At 36.3% G+C, this 26,176-nt stretch overlaps 1 protein-coding gene across 1 annotated transcript in view; it reads left to right on the forward strand.

The window, feature by feature from the left end:
• LOC117996897 (nose resistant to fluoxetine protein 6-like) overlaps nucleotides 1-26,176 on the forward strand; it is a 65,949-nt gene that overhangs the window by 26,861 nt on the left and 12,912 nt on the right. The window contains exons 3-4 of the mRNA XM_034985036.2: nucleotides 21,159-21,340; nucleotides 24,817-25,016. Of these exons, the coding sequence (XP_034840927.1) occupies nucleotides 21,159-21,340; nucleotides 24,817-25,016 (382 nt within the window). The remainder of the gene's footprint in view (nucleotides 1-21,158; nucleotides 21,341-24,816; nucleotides 25,017-26,176) is intronic.

A 26,176-nucleotide genomic window follows, 5' to 3' on the forward strand; every position in this document is an offset into this window, starting at 1 on the left:
TATGTGCCCCGCCCATTGCCACTTCAGCTTCGCAACCCGTACACATTCTGGGAAAATTTCAACTCTCTACCTATTACAGTTCACGAGACAGCCCACTGACAGACATACGGATGGATGGACGGACTTATAGCGGAGGATCAGTAACATAGTCCCATTGGCATCCTTCGGGTACGAAACCCTTAAAAGTGACTTACTCACTAGCAGGCTGTGTTAAATCTATAGTCAAATCTAAAGCACTACTTACCTACATTTATCAACTGAAGTGTCTAAAGACTATTGACCTGAATACAAACGTGCGTAGTAAATGCCTTTCCATGACTAATTATGTAACCGTGAACGAGTCACGTGCGCGGTTCAGAAAAAAAAAATTGCTCGCAGATAGCGTGCCGCCACTCAGCTATTTAGGTTGTGAGCCCACAGTAAAACATCGTGTTCGTAGGTAACACTTCTTACGTTATTTTACATACGTATTACGCCTATTATTTGTTGTTCTGTATCTAAAACTAAGCCAAATATCGATTTATCTAACCATAATCTATGCCTTATAGCAATAAATATACTAAAATTATATTTATTTTGACAGTTATGAGCCTTGAAACATCTCTATTTTTAACTTATGATTCTGAGACAACTTCATGCGTAAATAAACCATGTAAGAAACTAAAAAATATATAATATATTCTACTAGAACTAGATGATGCTTGCAATTTCGTCAGCGTGCTGCGTGGATATGTTTAGTAAGCATATTCCGCGGGAGCCATAGATTTTACGGGATAAAAAGTAATGTATGTGTTAATCAAAAGTATAATCTATCTTTATTCCACATTTCAACTAAATCTGTCCAGTAGTTTTTGCGTGAAATAGTAACAAAAATACACACACAAACATGTAAACTTTCGCTTTTATAATATTAGTATGTTAGTATAATTATATTTAAAAAAAACAAAAAGATTGATTTGTACCGTTTGTTTGTTGTTTTATGTTTGTAAAAAACCTAAATCGGGGATGAAGTTGCGTACATCATTTTGTAATAGGATAGAAACTAAATTTCTTCATAAAAGTAGGTATAACAAAGTATTCATCATCATCGTTATCAACCCATGACCGGCTCACTAACGAGTACGAGTCTCCTCTCAGAATGAGAAGGGTTTTGGCCATATTCTACCACGCTTGCCAAGTGCAGATTGGCAGACTTCACACACCTTTGAGAACATTGTGGCGAACTCTCAGGCATGCAGGTTTTCTCACGAAGCTTTCCTTCACCGTCACAAAGTAAGTATTCATTAAGCTAAAATTTTCATTTTACAAAGTTCACCCTCACTCTACAAAGTGCGAGGTCTTAAAATATTTTACCCTAAATTGGTTTGTATTACATTTGGGGTGATAGAATGTAGCTTCCGTTCTATGTATAAACTAAGAGCCCTTTATTGCTTTAATTTCCTTTCAAATATTTTCACTTTTAAACCATTTTCAATACACGAGTCACGATTCAGAACCTTTATTGCTTATAAAGGTTCGGGATAAACCTTTTTTATAAATAAAACCTCAATAGCTCAATGATTAAAGGAGCGAACTGAAATCCAAAAGGTCGGAGCTTCAAACCCCACCTGTTGCACATTGTCGTATCTACTCCTAGCACAAGGGAAAGGGAAGTATTCGTCAGGGGGGCATTCATTAGGGGAGTAAAATAAAAATTAAGTAAACTTTAAATTGAAATTTTTCAAATCTTAAAACTTGGTTTTGCACCTAAACAAATCATCAACAACGATTTCACGAGTTTCAACTTGAAAAATTTATTCAGTATTCATATTCTTTCATATTCGTGTATATTCACTGTACGACTTCGAAAAATTCCGTATACAAGACAATATAATTCCAATTCGATATTCCGATTGAAATATTTTATTCACAAAAAAAAAAAACCGACTTCGTTACACAAACACTAAAAATTGAAAAATAATTTAATTTATTACCGATTATATTATGTATACAAGAGTTAATATAGTTCCATAATAATACTTTTTGGTGCCGGTGCCAATTAGCTTTAGCTGCGCGAATCGTCTAGACTTCATATTTTTATGGGACTCCACAATGGCACCTCATTGGCACCGACCCCAAAAAATATTATTATGGAACTATATTAACTCTTGTATACATAATATATTCGGTAATAAATTAAATTATTTTTCAATTTTTAGTGTTTATGTAACGAAGTCGGTTTTTTTTTTTTGTAAAAAAAATTTATTTCACAATTTTTAGTGGCCCCATGGAATTATGCTATGACTGGTTAAAAATCTACTGTTTACTAAGCTATTACACTTCTCGCGAGGGAGAATTTACTCTTATCCGTTGAGGAGTTCCAGTATCTATCTTCGAAGATGTTCATCAGATCTTCACCAAATTGAAATGGGACCAACTTTGAACTATACCCTTTCAAACAAAAAAAGAATTTTCAAAATCGGTACAGGCGTCTTTGAGTAATTGGGGAACATACATAAAAAAAAAAAAAAAAAAAGATTCCGACGAATTGAGAACCTCCTCCTTTTTTTGAAGTCGGTTAAAAAGAAAGTTTAATCCTGCCGTGAAACGCTCTTTACCTGCAGCCCGAGCGTAGGTAGTCAGTGTGACACAAATCTCTCGCGATTTATCTTCCCTCGAGAAATCGTCGAACTGATTGTGCTTGTCCTGCAGGTTTTTATTAGGTAGGTACATAATATTTTCTAGCTTCATTAGCGCGGTGCGCCATAGTAACATACCTACCACTGCGACATTGTGGATACGATGTGGTAAGACAATAAATCTAAATACATAAAACGAAAAGGTGACTGACTGACTGACTGACTGATTGGTTGAACAGAGCAATAGCTATCAGCTGCTCTATAAACAGACATATTATTATGGTTATTATTCGATCTACCTGCCTATTATAAAACATATTATATTTCTAGCTACGTACCTATTAGCTATTATGAAATATAAAAAATTGCTTAAATATTATACAGAATATTTCACCTAGTTTCCTTATATTCATAAGTAAGCACAATGCGAAGGTAGATCTTCTATACTCTTTAGAGCCTCAATAGCTCCACCGGTATAGGAGTGGACTGAAAACCGAAAGGTCGACGGTTCAAACCCCGCCCGTTGCACTATTGGCGTACCTACTCCTAGCACAAGCCTGACGCTTAATTGGAGAGGAAAGGGGAATATTAGTCATTTAACATGGCTAATATTCTTTTTAAAAAATAAAAAAATAAAAAATAAAATATAAAAATGAATCACTAAATGTGTGGCTCATCGCAAATCTCGAAAACCGCTGATCCGATTTCGCTAATAGGCTACTTGACAATTTTTTTTAGTTGGTCTTAAATGGTTAATATTTGTCCTATTATATCAAAAAAATTAACACTATATTTTTTTGCGCCCTAAAAACCGTAAAACTTTAATTTAAAAAATATTTTTCTTAGACAGGTGAAAACACTGTCGGCCATGTTTGGAAAACACTGTCGGCCATGTTTGGCCGATAGATTATCTGTGCTCTGACGTCATGCATTTGTAAACAACAGTATAACCCTGGGTTATACTGTTGTTTACAAATGCATGACGTCAGAGCACAGATAATCTATCGGCCAAACATGGCCGACAGTGTTTTCACCTGTCTAAGAAAAATATTTTTTTAAATTAAAGTTTTACGGTTTTTAGGGCGCAAAAAAATATAGTGTTAATTTTTTTGATATAATAGGACAAATATTAACCATTTAAGACCAACTTAAAAAAATTGTCAAGTAGCCTATTCTTTTTTAATAATATTCCTTGAAGTACGAGGATGGTTCTTACGGAGAGAAAAATTTAATTCAACCTCCCCCTCAATTTTCTAAACTCCACCCGAGCGGAGCCGAGGCGTGTCAGCTAGTTTTTCATAAAAATTTAAGCATCTGGCCGAGTTCGCGTTAAGAGCCCTCATTTCCTTGCAAAGTTCAGAATAGAATATTACACTCTAGATGTAGGTAAAGTACCAATTTTAGCAGCGGCGCAACTTTTAACTTCCATGTTGCAAGTGTAAGTTATAATTGTTACGTACCTATTTGTAGCAATATTAAGTACCTATGTATGCATTACTTCTAACATCAGCACGGATTCTAACATCAGCACGGATTCTTGCCTGGTAGATCCACGTCCTCAAACCTAGTAAGTTTCACGACCTCGTTATCAGTAGCTATAGACGCGAAAAAGCAGGTGGACACGATATATACAGATTTTAAAAAGGCTTTTGACAAAGTACCACACCGAAACTTAATTGAGAAACTTTCGTATTACGGGTTTTCTGATCCACTACTGCAATGGTTTGCATCATACTTGAATGATCGTTCTTTTTATGTTGTTGTTAATGGTTTCAGCTCATCAGTGCATTCAATAACATCAGGAATCCCTCAAGGATCACACCTAGGTCCAATTTTGTTTAATATTTTTGTGAACGACATTGTCTTCTGCTTTAAACACTCCACACCATACCTGTATGCTGATGATTTAAAATTCACCAAAATTATCTGTTCCCCAAGGGATTCACTTTTACTCCAAGATGATTTTAACAGGCTAACAGACTGGTGCACATCTAATGGCATGCAACTTAATTGCAATAAATGTCTCCACATCAAATTTACCCGCAAGCTTAACGTTATACCAACGCAATACAGTCTAAATGGCATAAATTTAAAAGAAGTCGATCTCATAAAAGATTTGGGGGTTATGTTAGATAGCAAGTTGACATATCTTGATCACATAGACAAGGTTATTGGCAAATCAACAAAACTGTTAGGTTTTATTATGAGGCAAGGTAGAACCTTTAAAGAAACCAAAACTAAAATAGCTCTTTATAACAGTCTTGTTCGCAGTAACCTGGAGTACTGCAGTGTAGTGTGGCGGCCGCATTATGCTACACACTATTTAAGATTAGAGCGTGTCCAAAAAAGATTCATGTGGCATCTGTCATATTCAGCAAGGATACACAAAACAGTTATTTCTTATAAGGATAGAGTAAAATATTTTAAAATGATGACCCTTAAAAATAGAGGTGACTTGCTAGATCTTATGTTCCTATATAAATTGCTAAGAAATAAAGTAGACTGTCCAAGTTTACTTAGCAAAATCAATTTTAGAGTGCCGCGTAGATATCCACGCACTGCCATAACTCCTTTAGTGCCACCACTCAGCAGAACAGTCTTCGGGGCCAACGCTACTCTGCCCCGGTTGTGTAAACTATACAATGAGCGCAGTCAATTGATAGATATAAATACAAATTCGATTGCTATGTTTCGTAAGTTAGTGATAAGCGACCTAGTCAAAAGCTAGCCAATAGCTGTACCTACCCTGAACCTGGAATTTAATATTACTATTAAATTATTTTTGTAATTTTAAAATTAATGAATCTATATTTTTACTTTTACATACCTACCTAGTTATCTACTTATTATTTTTTTTAGTCTCATTTCAAAATATATTTTTTGTATCTAAACTACCTTTATAAAGTGAAAGTAGGTATAATGAAATAGAAATTAATTTTAGAAATAAGAGTGTGTTAGAACTTAGAATGTGTAGAATATAAGAAAATAGTAATTAAGTATAAACGTAAAAAAAAAAATTGTAACATTATATTATACCTAGTAGTTAATTTAGTTTTTTTAACATATTTATTAATTTTACAGTAGAACGTTTACCTACTGTTTACTTTTTAACCATACCTACAGACATACTGAATGGAATCTTTACCTACTTAAATTTTTATCCCCTTTGTAACTCTGATATCTGTACGGAATTTGCATGCAGTGTTTACTTTTAAATGATTTAACATAGTTGTGCATGATAGAAAAACCTATGTATTTATTATAGTTAGTAAGTTTTATGTTAAAATCGCTAGTAAACCATTCAATAAAAATAAAAAAAAATAAAATAAAATACATTAGGTACATTACTCGTGATTGTTGATTTCTGGAATCAAAAATAGCCTATATCCGTCTCCAGGTGGTCTCCAGGATACAAATTATCGCTGTAACAAATATAGTCCGCGACAGTTTAAGATGGTATTCGGGCAGGGCCCCGCAGCGGGTTAGCGCGGGGGCTGTGTGGTTGTGCGGGGCGTTCCCACTTCCCTCCCGATTGCCATCTCGACCTGTTGCGTACTAGACATTTACGCTAGGTAGTATTAGCCTATATATATATTATATAGCCTATTAATCGTCTATTTTTCTTTGAGTTCACGTTACCATAGCCTGAAATTTAACATAATATCGTCGATTCAGGATCAAACCGAGAGTTCCCTCACTCTAGTTCACTCTGACGAATCTATAATGGTTCCCCTTTTTACTACGGAACTCTAAAAAGGAGGATATTATTGAATTTGGCACAAACTCTATCAATTTCATCTCGAACACTGTTTCAGTCTATTGAAATGAAATGGTTCGATTCGATAAGGCAATTTGCGTTTTCATCGGGCGCAGATGTGCCGTCCATTAAGAGGATTCATTATTACTAAGCTTATGCTCGCGACTTCGTCCGCGTGGACTACATAAATTTCAAATCCCCATTTAACCCACTTCGGGGTGGAATTTTGAAAAATTCTTTCTTAGCGGATACCTACTCTTTACAAAGAACATACCTACCCTTCAAATTTCATGTCTCTAAGATCAGCGGCTTAGGCTGTGCGTTGATATAAAATTCAAAGTATAAAATTCAAAGTGCGATCTTATATTTTTATATAAAATTCAAAGTCAGTCAGGACTTTGAATTTTGTATATATGAGATGAGTACGATATGGAGATCTAATATTATGAGCCGCCAACCCTTCTGTCTTTTTTTAGATGTAGGTACTTAGTATACATCTTGTAGCAAGTGTTAGATTCGATTAGGTCAGGATATTTTATGGGAGCGGGTGCGTAGGGCGGCCAGCGTGTAGAACAAACTCTTAATATTTATGAGAAATTGGAAGGAAGACGCGCGGACGTGTCCTAATCGAGAGCTGATGCCGAGCGCCATGGAAAGCAGGTATATGGCACCGCGCCTGCTGCCCGCCCCGCAAGACGCATCCGTCTGGGCTGCTGACAGACTTGCATGCAAACAAAAAAAATCCTGTGTGTTTTCTTGACTCTCACTTTATTGTTTCCACAAATTTTTTTTAAATCTGAATATTACTTCTAAGTAAATGTAACAAGAGACCTATGTCTATGATGATGATGACGGTGACGATGATGATGTAGATATAACAGACTTGTTATTTCTTTGCCCAATTATTTATGCCAAGTTTAACGACGCGAAAAAAACTATGCGATTTTTTTAGTTTTTTTTAATGCCCGTGTCATACAGATGGAAAGATTGACGAACTGACAGACTAGACAAAACTATATGTGTTTTTTAATGACTAAAGACTATGTTGACATTTTAACGAAAACAACAAAACATATCACAGGTTTTTTACCGATAAATAATTTTTACTAGATGATGCCCGCGACTTCGGTCGGGTGGATTTAGATTTTTCAAAATCTCGTTAGTCTCGCTTTGGTGTTCCGGGGTAAAAAGAAGCCTGTGTGCTAATTCAGGGTTTAATCTATCTCCATTCCAAATATCAGCCAAATCCGTTCGGCAGTTTTTGCTTTAAAGAGTAACAAACATACACACTCACATACATACACACTAACTTTCGCCTTTATAATATTAGTGTGATGTGATATAATATGATGCTCAACAGCTCTTTGGGTCGAAAAGTAAAAAAGCCGCAAACCAAAAAGCTCTACCTAGTAGGTACTTACCTATACCTACGTGAACACTAAACTATAATATTGAATTGTATTCGTTGAGCTAAAATATATTATGTTATTTTTCACTTTAAAAAAGACAATTTTCTCCCTTATATAAATATCAATAATATCAAGTCTATGAAATTCACCTTCCCTATTAACCAACAAAATCCTTACAAAATACCAGTTGTACATTATACCTACACTTAATCAATTTTAAGAATACAAGAGGGAAAGCTTCTTATTTCTGAAAAAGCCGGCCAAATGAGAATCTAACTCGCGCATCGAGGGTTCCGTACTACAGTCGTATTTTTTCGATATTTTACACGATAAATCAAAGACTATTTTGCATAAAAATAAATAAAAATCTGTTTTAGAATGTACGTACAGGTACCCACTTGGTATAGTAATCTTACTTTGAATGTTGAAAATACTAATTATTTGTTTATGCACACATTTATATAATCTACGAGTATAAGGGTTCCTTTTTCCTTTTAAAGTACAGAACCCTAAAAATGGTAAAATATCGTCCTGCCCGGGTGACAACGACCGGGTGCGATACTTCACTGTAATTTATTTAAATGTCAACCCTGTCTCCCGTTTCAAGAAAAATAAGCCGACGCATCTAATCTATTTTTTCTTCTTTCTGTTGCTTTACGCGGCCATAAGGAAAGCCACAGAAAGTATTTTTAAACATGCCAGGCTTTGATCTATCTAATACATCTAATCTTATATGCTGTATGCGTCCACTGCTGGAGCGCACCACCAAACACGGTCCGTGTTTGGTGTTGTTTTCCCATCCACCCATCCTTCTTTCCCCCAACAACTCTGCTACTAAGGATTTTTTGGCAGAAAACCTAGAATGGCCTCGGTTGCCATTTGAACATAATTGTACCTATAGCACAGCTTATACAAGTTACCTACTCGTATCTTAGAAAAAGGTGCAAAATCACACATACTAAATGTTTAGTTAATAATTGATTGTTATTTTATTGAGCTATGGTTTCGTCTAGCAGTAACGTTTCTTACACACATATCTTATGAAATCAACGCTATAAATGCAACCGTCACGCACACGAAATACACTTATTGTTACACACGTGTTACATAGTATTTGTTATGCGTACAGGTCGCGTTTTATATTTCATTTGAAACATTTTAGTGCGTGTCATGCCTTATAAGCTTAATGATAACGATATAAGGAGCCGTCCTCCTTCCAAGCACATGCTCCTAATTGGAGCCATTAGAGGAAAAGGTTATTAATCAAGTCTTGGAAAGGATTTTTTTAATCACTACCTACCAATACTTAACCTACATATTATACAAATAAATCATCATAGTCAACTCATCGCCGGCTCACAATGAGTACGGTCTCTTCCTTACAAAGCCTCCGTTATCCGTCCGTCTGTCTGTCAGCGTACAGTATACGTGTACACAATACAATAAAACTTAAAGCTAGCCTTATCTAATTACTATATAAATCATGACCGCGTGGAATGGTGCCAAGAATACTGGCTGCATTTCCGCGCTGGACAGCCAGGCTGATCCGCTGCGCAAAAAATGAGCCAGCCCTTCTGTCACCAGTTGAGGCTATTAATCGCGGTGAAATGTCTCGTAAAAAATTTTTAGCACTAAGACTCCATGGCCCCAGGGTCTCCACTGCAAACGGCACAAAAATGTAACTCTCTATAAGAGAGGCATACTTGCGCCGCTTGCCGTTTTCAGCTGTTTCTGCTGCGGCTCCCGGTCTTGATGCTGTCTTCCTGATATGACACGGGGCCAATGTGTCAACGCAAGTTGCGTCCCACATTAGCGCCCGTCCCCGTTCCCAGGGAACCAGCGTCAATACTTAAATAGTGTTATTTCTTGTACGATGGTACGGAACCCTTCGAGTCTGTCTCTCAGAATGTTTTTTAAACGGCTGAACTTATTTTGATGGGATTTTTGTAGGTAGGAGGAGTAATGAGTGATCTAGTCTCCTTTTATCCTGGAAATAAAACTTCTATTCTATGGGATAGTTAAAAACTTAAGTCTAAAGCTGCAAGAGAAAACTAAGATAGAAAACAAAACTATTAGGTAGTTATACTTTGTAGTACCTAAATACACGTACTTAGTACTGCTGACCTACTGCGCTCAATCATGAGTAAGTTGTAAAATGTAAAAAATGTGTGTAGAAAAATTTAACGTGAAAATGGGAATGAACATCATAATTAACGTATTTTTAACGTGTTAACAGCATATAACAGCGTTTTCTAAAACGCTTTCGAATGGAACCTCGCTGATAGTGATATTCTTACATCACCCCCACTGATTAAAAAACCAGTTTGAGTTATGAATGAACTAATATGTAACCGGCGACCTAGATTTAAGCAGGAAAATTGACGGTGATGGGACCAGAGCAGTGCCTCTTTAAAGTTAACAACCACTACATAGATTATTACCCGACTTAAGCCAAAAGAAATGGTTATGATTTTAGCAGGCTACCTATGTGTGTCGGTATGTATGTATGTTCCACCGAAGTGCCTAAATTACTAAACTGATTTTGATGACTGATGTATCAATTAATTCGTCATTATAGTCTGGGTGACCTTAGGGTACAATTTATATGAACAAAATAATAGATGTTACATTCAAAAAACATCATTTGGGGTCTCTGAAAATTTTTTTTCGCTATCGTATCGACTATATCGAGTGGGATGTCACATGAAAGAGAAAATTCTAAATTCAGTTTTGATTTTTTTTTGCGTTTGAATCTGATATTTTTGAAGAAGAAACTTTGTGAAGTTATTTTCTAGCGTAATTCGCAGAAATTGACTTTCTATGAGTGTTTCCACAGAATTACATACCAGAGCATATAATTTCAGCAAGTTTTATTGGTTGATAAGGTGAAACTTGTAATAAGCTATATTTGGTGCAAGTGGACCTTAAAGCGATTAATACAATATATCTAGCTACAGAAGAAGGTTTGTTCCTGTGCAGTGGGCGAAGACCTCAATGACGCGCAGAGTGGAAGCTCGCTCGTGCCTTCGCATAGCTCGCAATTTAAACAAAGGGCTATACTGTTTTATTCTGCAGCATAATTTTACTGCGTTATAATAGTGTTTTATTATTAAAATCACTTTGCTAATAGAGATTGTAATAACAGTACTTAGTATTTTTAAAAGCAGCTTATTCTGTATATCTCGTAGAGATTTTTGCCGACAAAATAATTTATTTTTTATTTTTCATGCACCAAAATAGTAGTTACAAAGTAATAATAAATTAAGTAACATTGGAAATGCTTACCTTTAAATAGAGATTTCTTCATAATAAAATAATTTGGAAAAAGCAGACGAGAAAAGTAGTAAAAAGCAGAGTAGAGTAGGGAAAGTAGGGCATGTGGTGTGGGCATAGGGCTGACCATAGGTCAATTATTGGTCTCGTGTCATTTCATCTCTACAATTCGTTGAGCTATATTGGTTACCTACTATAATTTTCCCGCTTAGAAACTCAAGGATAGCTCTCTTGACCACTGATTCTCTGATCTGAAGCCTGAGCCTAGTTTTCAGGCTCTTTGTTAGTAATCATGAATTTAATCACTGGAATCCATCACCACCGAAAGCATCGCAGAAAATCCTATATAAAGTAGGTACCTAGTAACTACTTACTTATAATACCTATTGATGAGACGTTAAAAATATTTTCTACGAGACGGAGCTCATCAAAGCGTAATTTTCTTTGTCATATGTCTTTGAAAAGGCCGTTGTTTTTGCTCGTATGCTTCATGACTTTTGACCTTCAAGGTTTCACAGAGCAAATATGAAAAAGACTTTCTTTTCTATCTGAACTTCTTTCTTAATAAAAAAATATAGTTACTACGACAGACGTTACTTGGACAGGTTATTACAAATCACACTTGATTTTCATTATTTCATACATTAGATACTCTTAGAGCCCAATGTATACCTACAGCAGGAATGAAGTCGAGCCGAGTCTTTTTGATTGGTACCTCAGTTTCATTCCACTCTGCCGGTGTGCGATTCATCTAACAACTACCTACCTACTCCATAGAAAGCACTTACTAGAATTGCCTACTGTATGCTGCGCACAGATTGTAAAAGTAGCCATTTCCCGTAAATCTCAGCTCCAACGATACGTATCTCATTTCACATTACGATCGATATAAAACGAGACTCGGAATATATTGCCTATAACCACATAATGGGATTTTAAAATCAATCGGAGCATTCCGTGAAATATTGGCATTTATTAATTCGCTTGTCGCAACCATCACCAGCGTAGGATGAATTCAGGCGTTAGCAGCACAGCCTCGTGGATCAGCACCACGCGTCGAGTATTCCAATCAACTTTCAAAAAAAACCTCACCTATAGGTACCTATACAATTTTGCAACTAGCTCTCCATCCAAATGCAAATCATCTGCTAAGAGCTTTAGATAGATAGATACTTTATTTCACAGTAGATAAACATGAAATATAGTTAACTTAAAACTATACGTATGTAAAAGCGGCATCATGTACCTATTGCTTACAGAACAATGTCCACACTTATGTAGGTCATCAACATGGTGAAAATAAAAGTTAGTTTTATCGTTTCGGATAATATACCGTAACGAGGTCTAAAATCGGTGACGCGTTTATAATTTAGAACGTAATAAACTTTCGTTGAGATAACCCAGTTGCGCAAAGAAATTAAATGAAAAAAAGGTTTGATAGAGATGTACCTTTGCAGGTTGTTAAATACTCGTTGGGCAATGTACAGTACGACAAGGCTTGTTTGGCACTTGAATGACATTGACATCCGGTATACCTGCCGCGTATAACTTATATGTTATGTAAATTAAAAGCAAGTGTTAATTTAAATTTTCTCGGCAAGGACATTCTAACCTAGACCTTATCAATGCTTTCCGTCGAGCATGTTTGTAACTTAGCACAAGACTACCGACGCAGAATAAGGGTAGTAGGGGTAGTCTCCATTAGGTATACTGTGCTGCGTACCAAAATAATGTTTTTTTTTAAATTCATTATAGGTATACGCTTGACCACAATCACACCTGATGGGAAGTGATGATGTGGCCTAAGATGGGACGCGTATCCTGTTTCTCAATATTTTGGGCAGCCCTACAGTGCACATAGCACGGGCGTCTCTGTACAAGCCGGTTCTTGCGCAAAGCAACCACATAATGTATAAATCGCGAATTTCATAAGTAATCCGTGAAAGTGAGCGATTCACTTCTACACTCGCGCATGCGTTTGCTCAACCCGTTTGACAACATTTTCCGCAACGAATTTTGTTCATAAACATTTGTCACCTGCTTGGAAATTACTACCTTTAGGTTAGTGTAAAATGTAGAGAACCGTAACAGCTTAGCTAGTGGTTAAGACCTCCGCCTCCCATTCGGGAGGTCGGAGATTCAATTTAATCAATACTAGCTGATGCCCGCGACTTCGTCCGCGTGGAATTAGGTTTTTTAAAAATCCCGTGGGAACTCTTTGATTTTCCGGGATAAAAAGTAGAAGTGAAGACCTATGTCACTCTCCAGGTCTTTATCTAGACCCATGCAATAAATCACGTCAATCCGTTGCACCGTTGCGACGTGATTGAAGGACAAACCAACAAACCAATAAACCAATAAACCAACAAACCAACAAACAAACACACTTTCGCATTTATAATAAGGTTACTGATAAAATAATAAATGCAATTTTATATCACTTGCTTTAACGGTGAAGGAAAACATCGTAAGGAAATCCGCATGCCTGACAGTTCTCCATATTATGCTCTCAAAGACTACGGCCTAAGTAAGCACTTCTTATTCTGAGAGGAGACTTTGTGCTCAGTAGTAAGCCGGTGATGGGTTGATTATGATGATGATGATGAAAATATGTAAAATGATTACGTAACGTATTTAGATAAATCATTGAGACCGGAATGCAAATCTTGTTTATTGAAACTACCTAGAGATATTCTAGCTATGCGAATACAAAAACGTAATGGTCCCTGTATTTTTATGCCCTCGATTGGCGTATAGCTAATTAAGTCGATACCTATTACTGACTTACTTAGTCCTTTATTGACTCGTACAAATATTTTAAGACGTATCTTATCTCTAAAATATTTTGTATGCATTTAAAGCTAGTCAAGTTCATTATTGCTTGTGTTGCTAAGTGTTTGTAACTCCAACTCAAAATTTATCTCGAAAGAGAGAGATCACCACTTGCAAACTATACAGTATAATTAACTAGAAAGTATGTATACTAAAGTATATTTTTTATTCTATTAAAATCAGTAGGCACCTACCCACAACTCCCGAGTATAATTTTTTTATTTCCGATTACTTTCTAAATGGCTTCATTAATTTTTCGCTTCCCCGAGGAAGTCAGATATTGCGGCACATTTATCAAAGAAATTAAAAGCGTATCTAGTATTCTTTAATCTTTTAATTGAAATCTAATATTCTTTTGTAGATCTTGTTCGGGAAAAAACTACCTACTGTATCAAAGCACTAATATCTTTACGTGGAAAAATATTTAATTTTACGGCCAAAATATCTACTCCGCAAACAGCTGGTTTTTAAAGTATAGACATGGTTTTTCATAAAAGATGTGAAATCAGTAAAACAAATGTTTTTGTATCTTGGGGACGACATCAGACGAGTTGCAGGGAGTCGCTGGATTCAGGCGGGGCGCGGCGCGCGGCGTGTGGAAGTCCCTACAAGACCGTGGCGTGTGGAAGGGAAGTCCCTACAAGAGATCTATGTCCAGCAGTGGACGTCTATCGGTAGATGATGATGATGATTATAATATCTAATCATTTTTAAGCCGCCAATTTAACATAACAATTGAGTTTGTTTGTTTACTAATTGAATTCAGTGTTCAACTTGGCTGGGTAATGGAATTGTTTAGTAATAATGATTTGATTATATCGCTAGTTTGGATCCCTTTGTCAATTTACTCAGTACCTACTCATCAAGTACAGATTCTCCTTTGGGAAAATCAAAGTAATTTAGATTTATATAAAGGGATAAAAATTCACGTTGTTTGCTCTAATTTTCAACAAACGTAATACTTACATATCGAGCTGTTAGTTATTTTTTGTCAAAAAATGCTGATTTAGTTTATTTTCTACTAGGTAGGTAGATGATGCTCGAGACTTCGTCCGCGTGGATTAATTAAAAATCCCAGGATAAAAGTAGCCTTTATTTGTGTCCAGAATGCTACTTATCTCTGTACAAAATAATACCTATATGATGTCCGCGACTTCTTGAACGTGGATTTAGGTTGTTTGAAAACGTGAGAACTCTTTGATTTTCCGACATGAAAAGAAGCCTATGCAAGGTATCTCTTTACCTTTCAACAAAATCTAGTGAGTAGTAATTTCATCAAAATCTAGCGATTTTGATGAACCGTCCAATTATAACTGCTTCTGTACACACTTTTTTTGGAGAGTAACTAGTTTTATAATTCATGGCATATATTGCTCCGTTAGTTATCATATACATATCCTTCAGTTAATTGTCATAATCTGTATTGTGTGTTAAATAAATAATAATAATAAAAAATCGGTTTAACGGATAGGCCTTGAAAAGCTAGCAGACAGACAGAGCACTTTTGTATTTATAATATTAGTATCGATATGGGTATGGATTTGGCTTACATTAGTGTTAAGAGTGTTTGCTGTTAGTTTAAATAGGAAGCCAATGTTTTTGCATAATAAAATCGTAGATAAAAAATGGTGACCGCAAAGTAGAACATCGACCGACCATGACACGGCGCGCGGCGCTACGCTGCAGTCGCGATTTACATTTATTGCATTACGATGTTACAAAACTACGACCTTTCTAACAGTGAGATAAAAGCTCTCAGGTTCTTTAACCCGTTCAAAAGGATTTATAAGATATAAGTATACCTAATTTTCTATTTGACTCAGATACCTATAGGTATGTGTGGCACTGTTCCCCAGTCAATAGTTGGTTGTCAAGATGTTTTCCTTCACTATTAAAGCACACATTGTTTAATGGCGTTTTAAACCAAATTGAATATCACTAAATACATAATTGCTCAGAACGCACTTAACTCCGAAAATTCAGCGGTGCGACTGTAATATTATTACGAAATACGATCACGAAATCCGGAGATTACCACATTCCTATGTTAATACTACTTAGTGCAGGTATTGCACTTATCTGAAATTAGAGTAAATGTTGAGAAAAGCTTTCTCCTCGTATAGTGTAAGCTTTGCCGTCAGGTATTGTAAAATTAGGACGACAGAACTCGTCTTTAGGTTGGTAGGTAGAACACATAATTATAGGTATCTACTAGAAATACTGCAAAAAGCATGAGAACATATCCAAAATTCACACATAGGTCCATTTTAATATTCATATATCACGCATATTCAAATTAATCACATCAAAACCAATTTGCCCAGCATAATCAATTTTGTTGTAAGGCCGACCCCATTCTATAGTGCGCCTGCATTGGTAACTTTTTATACCCATTCGAATACATTATGGTCATGGGTAAGTATGATAAATATTGAGGTATTGCACTCATTGTAGGTATTGCACAAAATTAGGCCTTTTTCAAACACAAATCACGTACCTAGTATAAAGTTGTCGAAATTACACTGGACATCAAGTTGCACCTAAGCCAAAATGAGTTGCAGCTCGCAATTTTTTTTTTTTGGAATGAGCCCGTCTTGGTAGTTTTGTATAAAGGTCGTTGATTGCATAACAAAGAAACAGCTGTCAAGTGCGAATCGGACTCGCTCACGGAGGGTCCCGTACCATTGTACAAGAAATAACACTTTCAATTAGGCTACTTTGAAATTTTTAGTAAGTATTTGTTGCTATAGCAGCAATAGAAATACACATTTTGTGAAAATTTCAACTCTCTACCTTTACGGTTCACGAGATACAACGGATACGCTGACAGATAGACGGATGGACGGCCAGCGGAGGCTTAGTGTACTTTGACACCCTTAGGGTACAGATACAAGATTTCGTAAAACCTGCATCAATCATTATTACAATTTCAATTACACTCAACAATCTCAATCTCATTGGCTGAATTTGTGATATTCTTGTTGCAACAATGCATTGTAGTCAATAGTCAGCGAGCGTGAACCTATCAGAGGTGATTGCGACCGTGATATTGTAGCTGTCACTCTACCACAATCGAGTAGCTGAACCATGAAAAGAAATATGTCATTTTTGGTCGAGCAATGGTCGAAAAATACACCGAGCTCCCCTAGAAGATACTACTTTACCAGCATCACTTACCGGTCGGACATTGATAAGGGTGTATAAAATATGTGCTACGTTATTCCGTTGTATCATATAAATGATAAATGTACAATGTGGATACGTAACCTGCTATATTAAATATCTACACTAATATTATAAAGAGGAAAACTTTGTTTGTTTGTTTGTTTGTTTGTTTGTTTGTTTGTTTGTTTGTTTGTTTGTTTGTTTGTACTGAATAGGCTCAAAAACTACTGGACCGATTTTAAAAATTCTTTCACCATTCGAAACCTACATTATCCATGAGTAACATAGGCTATATTTTATTTTGGAAAAAAATAGGGTTCCGTAAGATATTTGGGTTTTTCGGACACAAGGTGTAAAAAATCAACCAGAAAAGTTACTTATTTTGCGTACGCTGCCTAAACTATAAAAGATAGAACCATAAAATGTTCTAATTAATTGTAGATCTTATAAATATCTACAAAAAAGTCCGCGACACACTATACCCATCTATGTCGAGTGAGGCACAGCAACCATTTTTTTATTTAAAAATCTTGAATTTTTTTTGGACTACATTTAAACGCGTTTATTTTACTCATGCTATTAATCCTTATCAAAATAAATGATTTCATCACTAAGAACAGTTTATGGAGATAATATTTGGTCTTTGAATGATTAAAATTGGACGTTTGGTTTTGAAGTTATGGCGAAATTAAAATATTACGATTTCTGCTGCACGGCCCGATGTCGTTAAGTTTGTTTGTAGGGGGTAATCTTTAGAACTACTGAACCGATTTTAAAAATTCTTTCACCAGTAGAAAGCTACATTATTCCTGAGTGACATAGGCTATACGGGATCTTTAAAAACCTAAATCTACGCGGGCGAAGCCGCGGGGATCAGCTAGTACTTAATATAGAGAGAGAGCCAGCGCGTGCCAGGCCTTCGTTATTTTATAAGATTATATAGAATTATTTATAGATACACAAAGATTACGACGACAGCTTATAGTTCCAAGCGTATTTACAAGATTTTGGCCTAAGAGCCAGCGCGTGCCAGACCTTCCTTATTTTATAAAAGCTGAAAGTTTCTCTGCGTATTGTCCCCAACACTGGGAGGAACGTTTGTTTGGATGTTTGTTTGAATCATGGTGGCTGTGGGAGTTAACAGGTAATAAAGGTGTAAAAAATCTTACGGCAAAGTATAAAGTCATTTTTTTTTCTCCGTAGTAGTAGGTACCTATTAGAAATATAGAATATTAATAATTCACAACAATATTCACCACAGTGCACTATGTACACAAGATACTCACAAGCTACAGCGCTGCTAACTCCGGAATCCTACTTACTTCAATATTTTTCATGAGATTCTGGTCCACCTATACAAGTCTTATAATAGCAGCAATAACGTGGGAAATATTGCAGCCATATTACGGTAATCAGAGTTCACGACGAAGCTCCGTCGTCGTTTGTCGTCATGAATCTCCGTGAAATATTAAAGACGAGACAAAATTTTATTAAACCGGGACGCGCGACAGTCTATATGAATGTAATTAATAATGGGGCTTCGACTGTTCTTTAGAATACTCCCTTATTAATTTTGAACGTTGCTGATGTGTTAAATTCTAAATTTAAAACACGTTATACTTAATTTAGGTGTACATGTAATGTATTCTAAGTTCAGTAACATTGGTTAACATAAACCTTTACATATCCTTAACTAACTTTTAACTTGTCCTGACTGACTGTTCTATCAATGCACAGTATTAGCCGCAGCGGGTTAGAAACTTGTAATTTTGACAGTAGGTTCCCTATGACGTTCCCTATGACTCACAAACCTCACAAAGAAAAGATTTTTGGAGGTGAAAGTATGAAAGTTCGTCTATAAGCTTATTGCGCTTAATCGCTCTACCAAATCATCCAAAAGACAATCCATGACCATGAAAATGATTTTCTAAAATACTAAACTTTTAACTCATTTTTTATATTCAACTGTAAACTAAAATTCTAGTTTTATGATAGCCACCTAAAAAAGAGCGTTTTATTTTTATTATTCCAGATTTCTGAATTCGTTACTTTTAATGAATTTTATTTAAAATTGCGCTTACACCACAACATTCAACATTTACGAGTAGGCACGTACAAATAACTGACCCGCACAGATTTTCTGAACAGTCCGAATATTCCATTGCTACGAAACTAGATACTTGTTGGGAACTCATCGGGAAAAAAATCCGTTGAAGTTCTCCACGAGCTACACAGGCTACACTATGAGTGTATATACCTACCCACCAATAGAAGTGAGAATAACTAGATAAGAAAATTCGGATCGAAGCCTGATGTCAATTTTACAATACATCCATTTTAGAAGGATGTTGCTTGTCACCACCACCACCCGCATGACGGCTCGGATTCAGATCGAACGCAGTGCGAAAGCTTTCATACAAGTAATATTGTGGTTATCTAATTCTGTCCGTGAAAAATGCTTCCGAATTGTAGATATTCTCGGCTTTGAAAAACGAAATTCGGATCTAGTGCACAACCCAACCAAGCAGCAACCCAAAATAGTATTAGTAGCCTTGCTGATTAGCAGATCTTTAGTCCTCGTGGCTTAAGTGGCTGCAGCATAAAGATTAGAGAGTTTACATTGTTACCGTAATTACTTTGTCAAGTAATGACCCGTAAAAGTTTCGCAAATTCGGTTCAATAGAAGTTGAAACTGTTTAAAAACTCATCGCATTGCAATATTATGATGATAATATTTAAAGTATAAACAACAGCAGTGATCGAGTATTTCGAGGCAAAATTATTTTAATCGTTAAATCATCACGTGTATAAATTTTAAACAATAACTAACGTAGCGTTTTAAAATATGCTGCCCGTAGTAGTCGTACTTTATGGACCGTTGTATTTTATGGTGAAACCACAAAATACGCAGCTTTAATCGAAATTTTATAACCTTATGCAGTGTTCGCACTTACAAGTTACGACTCATGATGTAACCTTGTTTAAGTACTCTTTATTGTAGTGTAAAATGTAAAAATCACGCACCTACATTAAGGGATCTCTCAAGGATCGATTTTTGGCCGAAGCCGAGGCAGAAGCCGATTAATCGGCTATGCTACAACCTTCAGCCGAAGCCGGTTGCTTGTTGCTAGAAATCTTCGGCTTTGGCCGAAACTTAGGCCTGTTTTGGCCAAAGTCGAAGCCTGGTTCTTTTGGCCGAAGGCGAAGGTTCGGTCGGACACACACATCACATTACCACTTACCGTTACGTGAGTTTGGCATCAAGCGGAAATGACCAAGTTAAAGACAAACAAACTGAAAAGCAAATTTTATTCATTTAAGTTATTTATATTTTAATTGTACCAGAGAGTTTGAACAATAAGGAGAAAAAGAAAATCTTTTTAAGAGATCTCTACCAGTGACCCTTGGTTGTTAAATTCATGTTAGAATTGGAAAACATGTTAATTCGTGACCCGCATCAAACTTTGTGTTTGAAGTTGGGAATGAAATATTCAAACAAACAGTATCACAACGCTATTCGCAAACAGTTTACGAAGCTTCAAAAACTTTTCGGCATTTTCAGCGACTTTTCGATGTATTTCCATATAGTCGTCGTTCAACTAAAAGGCGGTTAAGCGAAAAGGATCATTCGTGTTTGAAATGAGAAACGTGAGAATTCATATAAACGGATCGCACTTGAGATCCTGTTAACTTGAAAAGTTAAGTTTTTATCTGACTTCAAAAAAAAGTAATGTATTCGACCCGAATCATATTATGTAGTATGTTTGCAATTATCTTGAAAAGTGATTTGATGATTTTTCACAAACGTTTTATTAGGTGCTACTTTCAGAAAGAGTTTATTTAGGTCATATTAGGTCGGAACTAAATGCTAGTGATGAGACAACTGTCAATTATGATTCCCGGTACGCTTGATGGGGCGCTTCGAATTGGCACAAAAATAACTGTTATTTTGTATGGTACACCTCTTCTAGCATACTTGTTCCTATCATGCATGTCCGTTTCAGTGCCATTGTCATAAAGATGAGAGTTATCTGCTCTTGATTAGATAACAAACCATCAATCGAACATGCATAATCTTATAATTTGTACTTTTCTTTATTTCAGTATACGATGCATCGGGTCAATACACCCCCAACATTCTGTTTGGCAACGAATACTGGTTGGGGTCGTTGAACGCATGTCGGGATCTACAGCTCAAGCAGTACTACGCGCAAGTTCCCCCCTTCCCAACTACTTTCTACGTGGCCAAGATCAACTTGACCGTCGATGGAGACCATATACCACAGGTACAAAAAAGCATTTCAATAAACATACCAGCTTTTGCTAGCGACTTTGTCCGCGTGATATATTTTATAGTCTAGGTATATCACGTTTTATTTTTATAGCAGCAAAAGAAACACCATTCTCTACCTATAGCCCGGTGATAGAAATATGGACGGACAGATGGACAGCGGAGGCTTAGTAATATGGTTCCGTTGGCACCCTTCGGATGCGAAACCCCGAAGATGTCGAAAAAAGTTAGATGATAGATGGCAAAGATATTAATTGAAAAATAGACAGGCTGTCTATTAAAGTTTTAAAACTCCTATTTACTGAGCATGTATTGTATAAATCGACGTATAGAATAACCCTCTTGAGAGGCTACTTGGTTTATACATATCACGGAACTTTTGTATTAAAAGTTCTTGCGAACCCGCTAAGAGATGAATCTGCCATTGAAAGTTCTTTATGTAAAAGCTTCGCCTTCGCCTTGATACAGAACAAAAAACGAATATTGCTTGTTATTGCCGATTCTGTTGACAAAACTTTCTTAATATCCTTCCTAAAAGCATAGGGTCCCAAGATCCACAGTTGGAGCAAAAGCTGTTAAAGCCGCAAGAGGCGCAATTTTTATTACTGAAAATACGATTTTTTCCCAGAGTATTTCCGCGGAAAAAATCTTTATACACGCAACATTAATAAAACTTATTTATTTCTATTCATTATAATCATTACTCTTCGTGTGTGCATATCATTTGATACAAAATAGATGTAGAGTAGGTGTAGTCCGCGACAGGTCGAGATGGCAATCAGGGTATGAGACGGGAGGACGCCCCGCACACCCGCACCTCACCCGCGCTCGCTCACACCGGGCTAGTGCGGTGGCTCCCCTATTGCCATTTCAACCTTTAGCGTACTTACTATAAGTGCTATGCTCACAGCTCAGCTATGGTATATGGTTACTGCAATTCGCATGAAACGTATTCTATTTATTGTCAATTTTCTTTGAAGTATACTAGTAGCACAGAAGGTACATATTATAAAGTTCTTGGCACATGATACGACATCCAACTAACGCCATTCTAGTCTCACTTTGACACATTTTCTAAATACTAAACTAGGTACCGCTTGGTACAACAATGAATATTTTGGCAAAACATTTGAGGCACAAAGTGACTGGATAACAAGACCACAAGGCACCAAGCACCAAGCTATGTCACAATCTCAGTTGTCACTTCAGAGTTCAGACAACCACGCTCGCTTTTCGGATGTTTTAATATTAAAATTATTTTCTTGAAAGTGCATCACTGCTGTTCAGTGTTCACCGCATGTTACCTATTGTGCTGAAAACAGAAATTGTAAACAAAATATCCAATGTGAATGTGGCTTATGAAGCAATATGGAAGCAATGTTCCTATTTGTAAACAGTTCTTGCTTCTTGATTTCAGTTTATTAAGAAATTTCTCTCTCCCACTTTGCGCAGTAAATTGCTATTTTCCTCAGAATGTTATTGTAAAACCGATCGCATACTGTGTCATATAAATGAGGAACTATTTTAATTTCCATCACCATTTTATTGGGTTACTAGATGATACCCTCGACTTCATCCGCGTGGAAAAAGTAAAAACACATTTAAGCATGTGTTAAGTCAGGATATACGCTATCTCCCGTACGTCCCGCATCCCGCGCGGGATCGCCTCAGACTGAAACTTTTCTGGACGTCTATAAAACAGTAAGAGTATGAATATCTGATAGCTAAACTCACGAGTTAGTCAGAGTATGCCCTACTAGTTCCGAACCCGTCCGGCGTCCTTTCAGAGGGCTGAAGATGGGGGGAGGGTGTCTCCAGATCATCTCACAATTGTTTCTGCATATCTTCGTCATTGGTACCATCACCGTTGTGAGGCATGCGGAACTAATGGTGTCTTGTTTTAAGCTAAAATTCAAAATTCTTGTTAAATTTTAAAATATGCATTTATTTTTGGGAAAATTGGGTATTTGCCTACTTTTGAATTTGATAAATATTATTACTTTATTATAAACTAGGATAAAAATAATGACGTACACTGAAAAAAATATTAAAATCTAACAAAGATTTGCAAAGATACAGACATTTTAATTTTGGAGTGGGAGGGTCTTCCATCCCTTTCTCGCAAAACGAAAATTTGTATGAAACCACACGAAGCTACTATGGCATTAGTAGGTGTGACGTCAAACTGCTGTATCGCTATCTCTGTCTAATCAGAAATATTTAAATGCTTGTAACTTTTTTGTTATTTGATCGATTTAATTAGTTTTTTCAGTTAACGTCATTAATTTTACTCTAGTTTATAATAAAGTAATTAAAAATTGGAGTCAAATACCCAATTAATATGTGAGGAGCTTTAATTTTTATACGTAGGTACTATGTACCACTCTCACAATAATATTATACTCGTACGGTTCCAGCGAGTAGGTAACTTATGAAAGGAGTCGCTATTCGAGGAGCTTAATTACCCCATTATCGGCTAGCGAAAGCCATTTAGGGTCTGAATCACCACAGTTATGATTGTTTTTCCGGCCTAGTAGAGTGTGTGTGGTATTATGATATGAAAATTGATAGTTAGTGAACATATTATTGACTCTTATCATTGTAAATCTACGATGTTTCCATTGTTTTGTAAGTTAAGTGGAATTTCAACCTATAAATTAAAGAGGCTCATGGAGCTTTTTCTGTAGTTTTAAGCTCATTACAGCTATCAGCGCACATTCTATAACTAACTCTTGACTATAATTTTGTTACTTTTTGTACTTGCCTCGAGATTTTTGGCGTTTTAATTTAAATGAAATCAAAAACGGGCCAAGTGCGAGTCGGACTCGCGCAGCAATGGTTCCGAAGCATTATCTATAAAAATGAGCAAAAAAATCACTTTTATTGTATAGGAGCCTCCTTATATATTTATTTTATTCTGTTTTTTAGTATTTATTGTTATAGCGGCAATAGAAATACATTATCTGTAAAATTTCAACTGTATATCACGGTTAATGAGATACAGATAATGGTGACAGACCGACTGACAGATGGCCGGACAGTGGAGTCTTAGTGGAGGTCCTGTTTTACTCTTTGGGTACGGATCACTAAAAATGTTATGTCAAAAACAAAACATTTGATGATTTTCTATTAGAACCTACTTGCAGAATTCTTTTAGGTATGAATGAATATTATGATTATGATACACTAGCGATGATACACTATGACACACTAAATCCTCACCACGGCTTCGCACGGGTGAGGATTTTTTCCGACTTAATTTGCAATAATAATTATCATCATACGTTATCATTTACATTAGACGTCCGTGTTTGAGTTACAGACATTCATATTATGTGTACCAAGTTGCAACCGATTCCAGTAGATTTGGAGCAAGACAGACAGGCAGACACAAGAGTGATCCTATTAGGGTTCCGTTTATTCATTCGGACTCATGGAACCTTAAAAATGACCTGATAATTTATTTCACAGACTAGGCCGATGTTGGTTGGTCAATGCGTGCCAGCCTCCTGCAACAAAGATGCGGTTAAGATACTCCTGGATGCAGCGGAGGAAATTGTGTCAAACCGAGCAGCTATCGCCGGGATAGAGGCGGCGTTTTCCACCCTCTACGTCCGCCCCGTCCCCGGCTCATACAATGTACTCAATGATCCTAAGCTACATATACTTGGGTAAGCAGTTTTCAGGGTAATAATCTATTTTCGGATAGGGATTTGATTGGTTTTCTTGCAGCTTTCCATAAAAGATAAGTACTTGACTGAGCGCTCTTCTATAATAGAGATATTAAAGTGTCTGATGACTGTGATTTCAAAATAACTACCTTATTTAACTAATTTCATTAGTGCTTGGATTTCGAACCCAAAACACCACCATTAAAATTTCGTACGAGGTTAAATTTCATACGAGCATCCTGAATGCAGGATTTCGTAAACAGAATACTCATGAACTCTGCTAAAAATCCCTCCTGCACAGAGCAGGATGTTGCCGTAGGAACGAGACCTTAGAAAGCAAGCGTGCATAAGTAGGTATCTTCTAGGTAAGCGCCATCTAACCCACATTTCATCATTTATTTTTATTAGACATGATTGTTGTCAAGCTCAAGCCTATCTAAAAAAAATCACTTATGTGCGACTTAAATTAAGCTTTTGTGAATTAAATACCACTGGATATTTTTTCCGGGTTAATACGTGACGGTTTACACTAGCTTTATTTTACTGATCCCATTTTTTCAGCTTTTTTGTCAGTCGTAACTCGTAACACGAGAAATCTAATATTACGTCCCTTACGTGAGTGATTTGTGATTTCGTGCAAAATGGTTCGAAAAGAAACACGAAATTCTCAAATTATAGTGTAGGCATAGGTAGGGTAGGTATTTATTTACTCGCAACTTTTGACTTCCGAGAACTCTTTTGTAAATATTTATAAGTATTTATAATTTTTAAATTGTCTCCAGATTGATGTAGTGGTAGGTTTTCGCCGTGGCTAGATTTTTTTTATAGTCACCACAAAAAGCTACCCGCAAAGCCGTACTGCGTTTTAGCTTTCCCGAACGATGCCTTGAAACTGATTGAGGGTTAATTAAAACTGCCATACCCCTTCAAGGTTAGCCCACATCCATCTTAGACTGTATCATCACTTATCACCAAGTTAGATCGCAGTCAAGACTTACGTTGTACCTGAATAAAAAAAATATAAATAATACATGCAAGTAAAGATAATAATCAGCGCGGCAAAGCAAACACAATTCTTGGCACTATTCTACGTGGGCATGATTTGTACAGTACTTAGTTTAGGAAATATTATTTTAAGTTGGCGAAACTGAGACATTTTA

Source organism: Maniola hyperantus, chromosome 4 (assembly GCF_902806685.2).
Source record: "Maniola hyperantus chromosome 4, iAphHyp1.2, whole genome shotgun sequence".
Classification (NCBI taxonomy): Eukaryota; Metazoa; Arthropoda; class Insecta; order Lepidoptera; family Nymphalidae; genus Maniola; species Maniola hyperantus.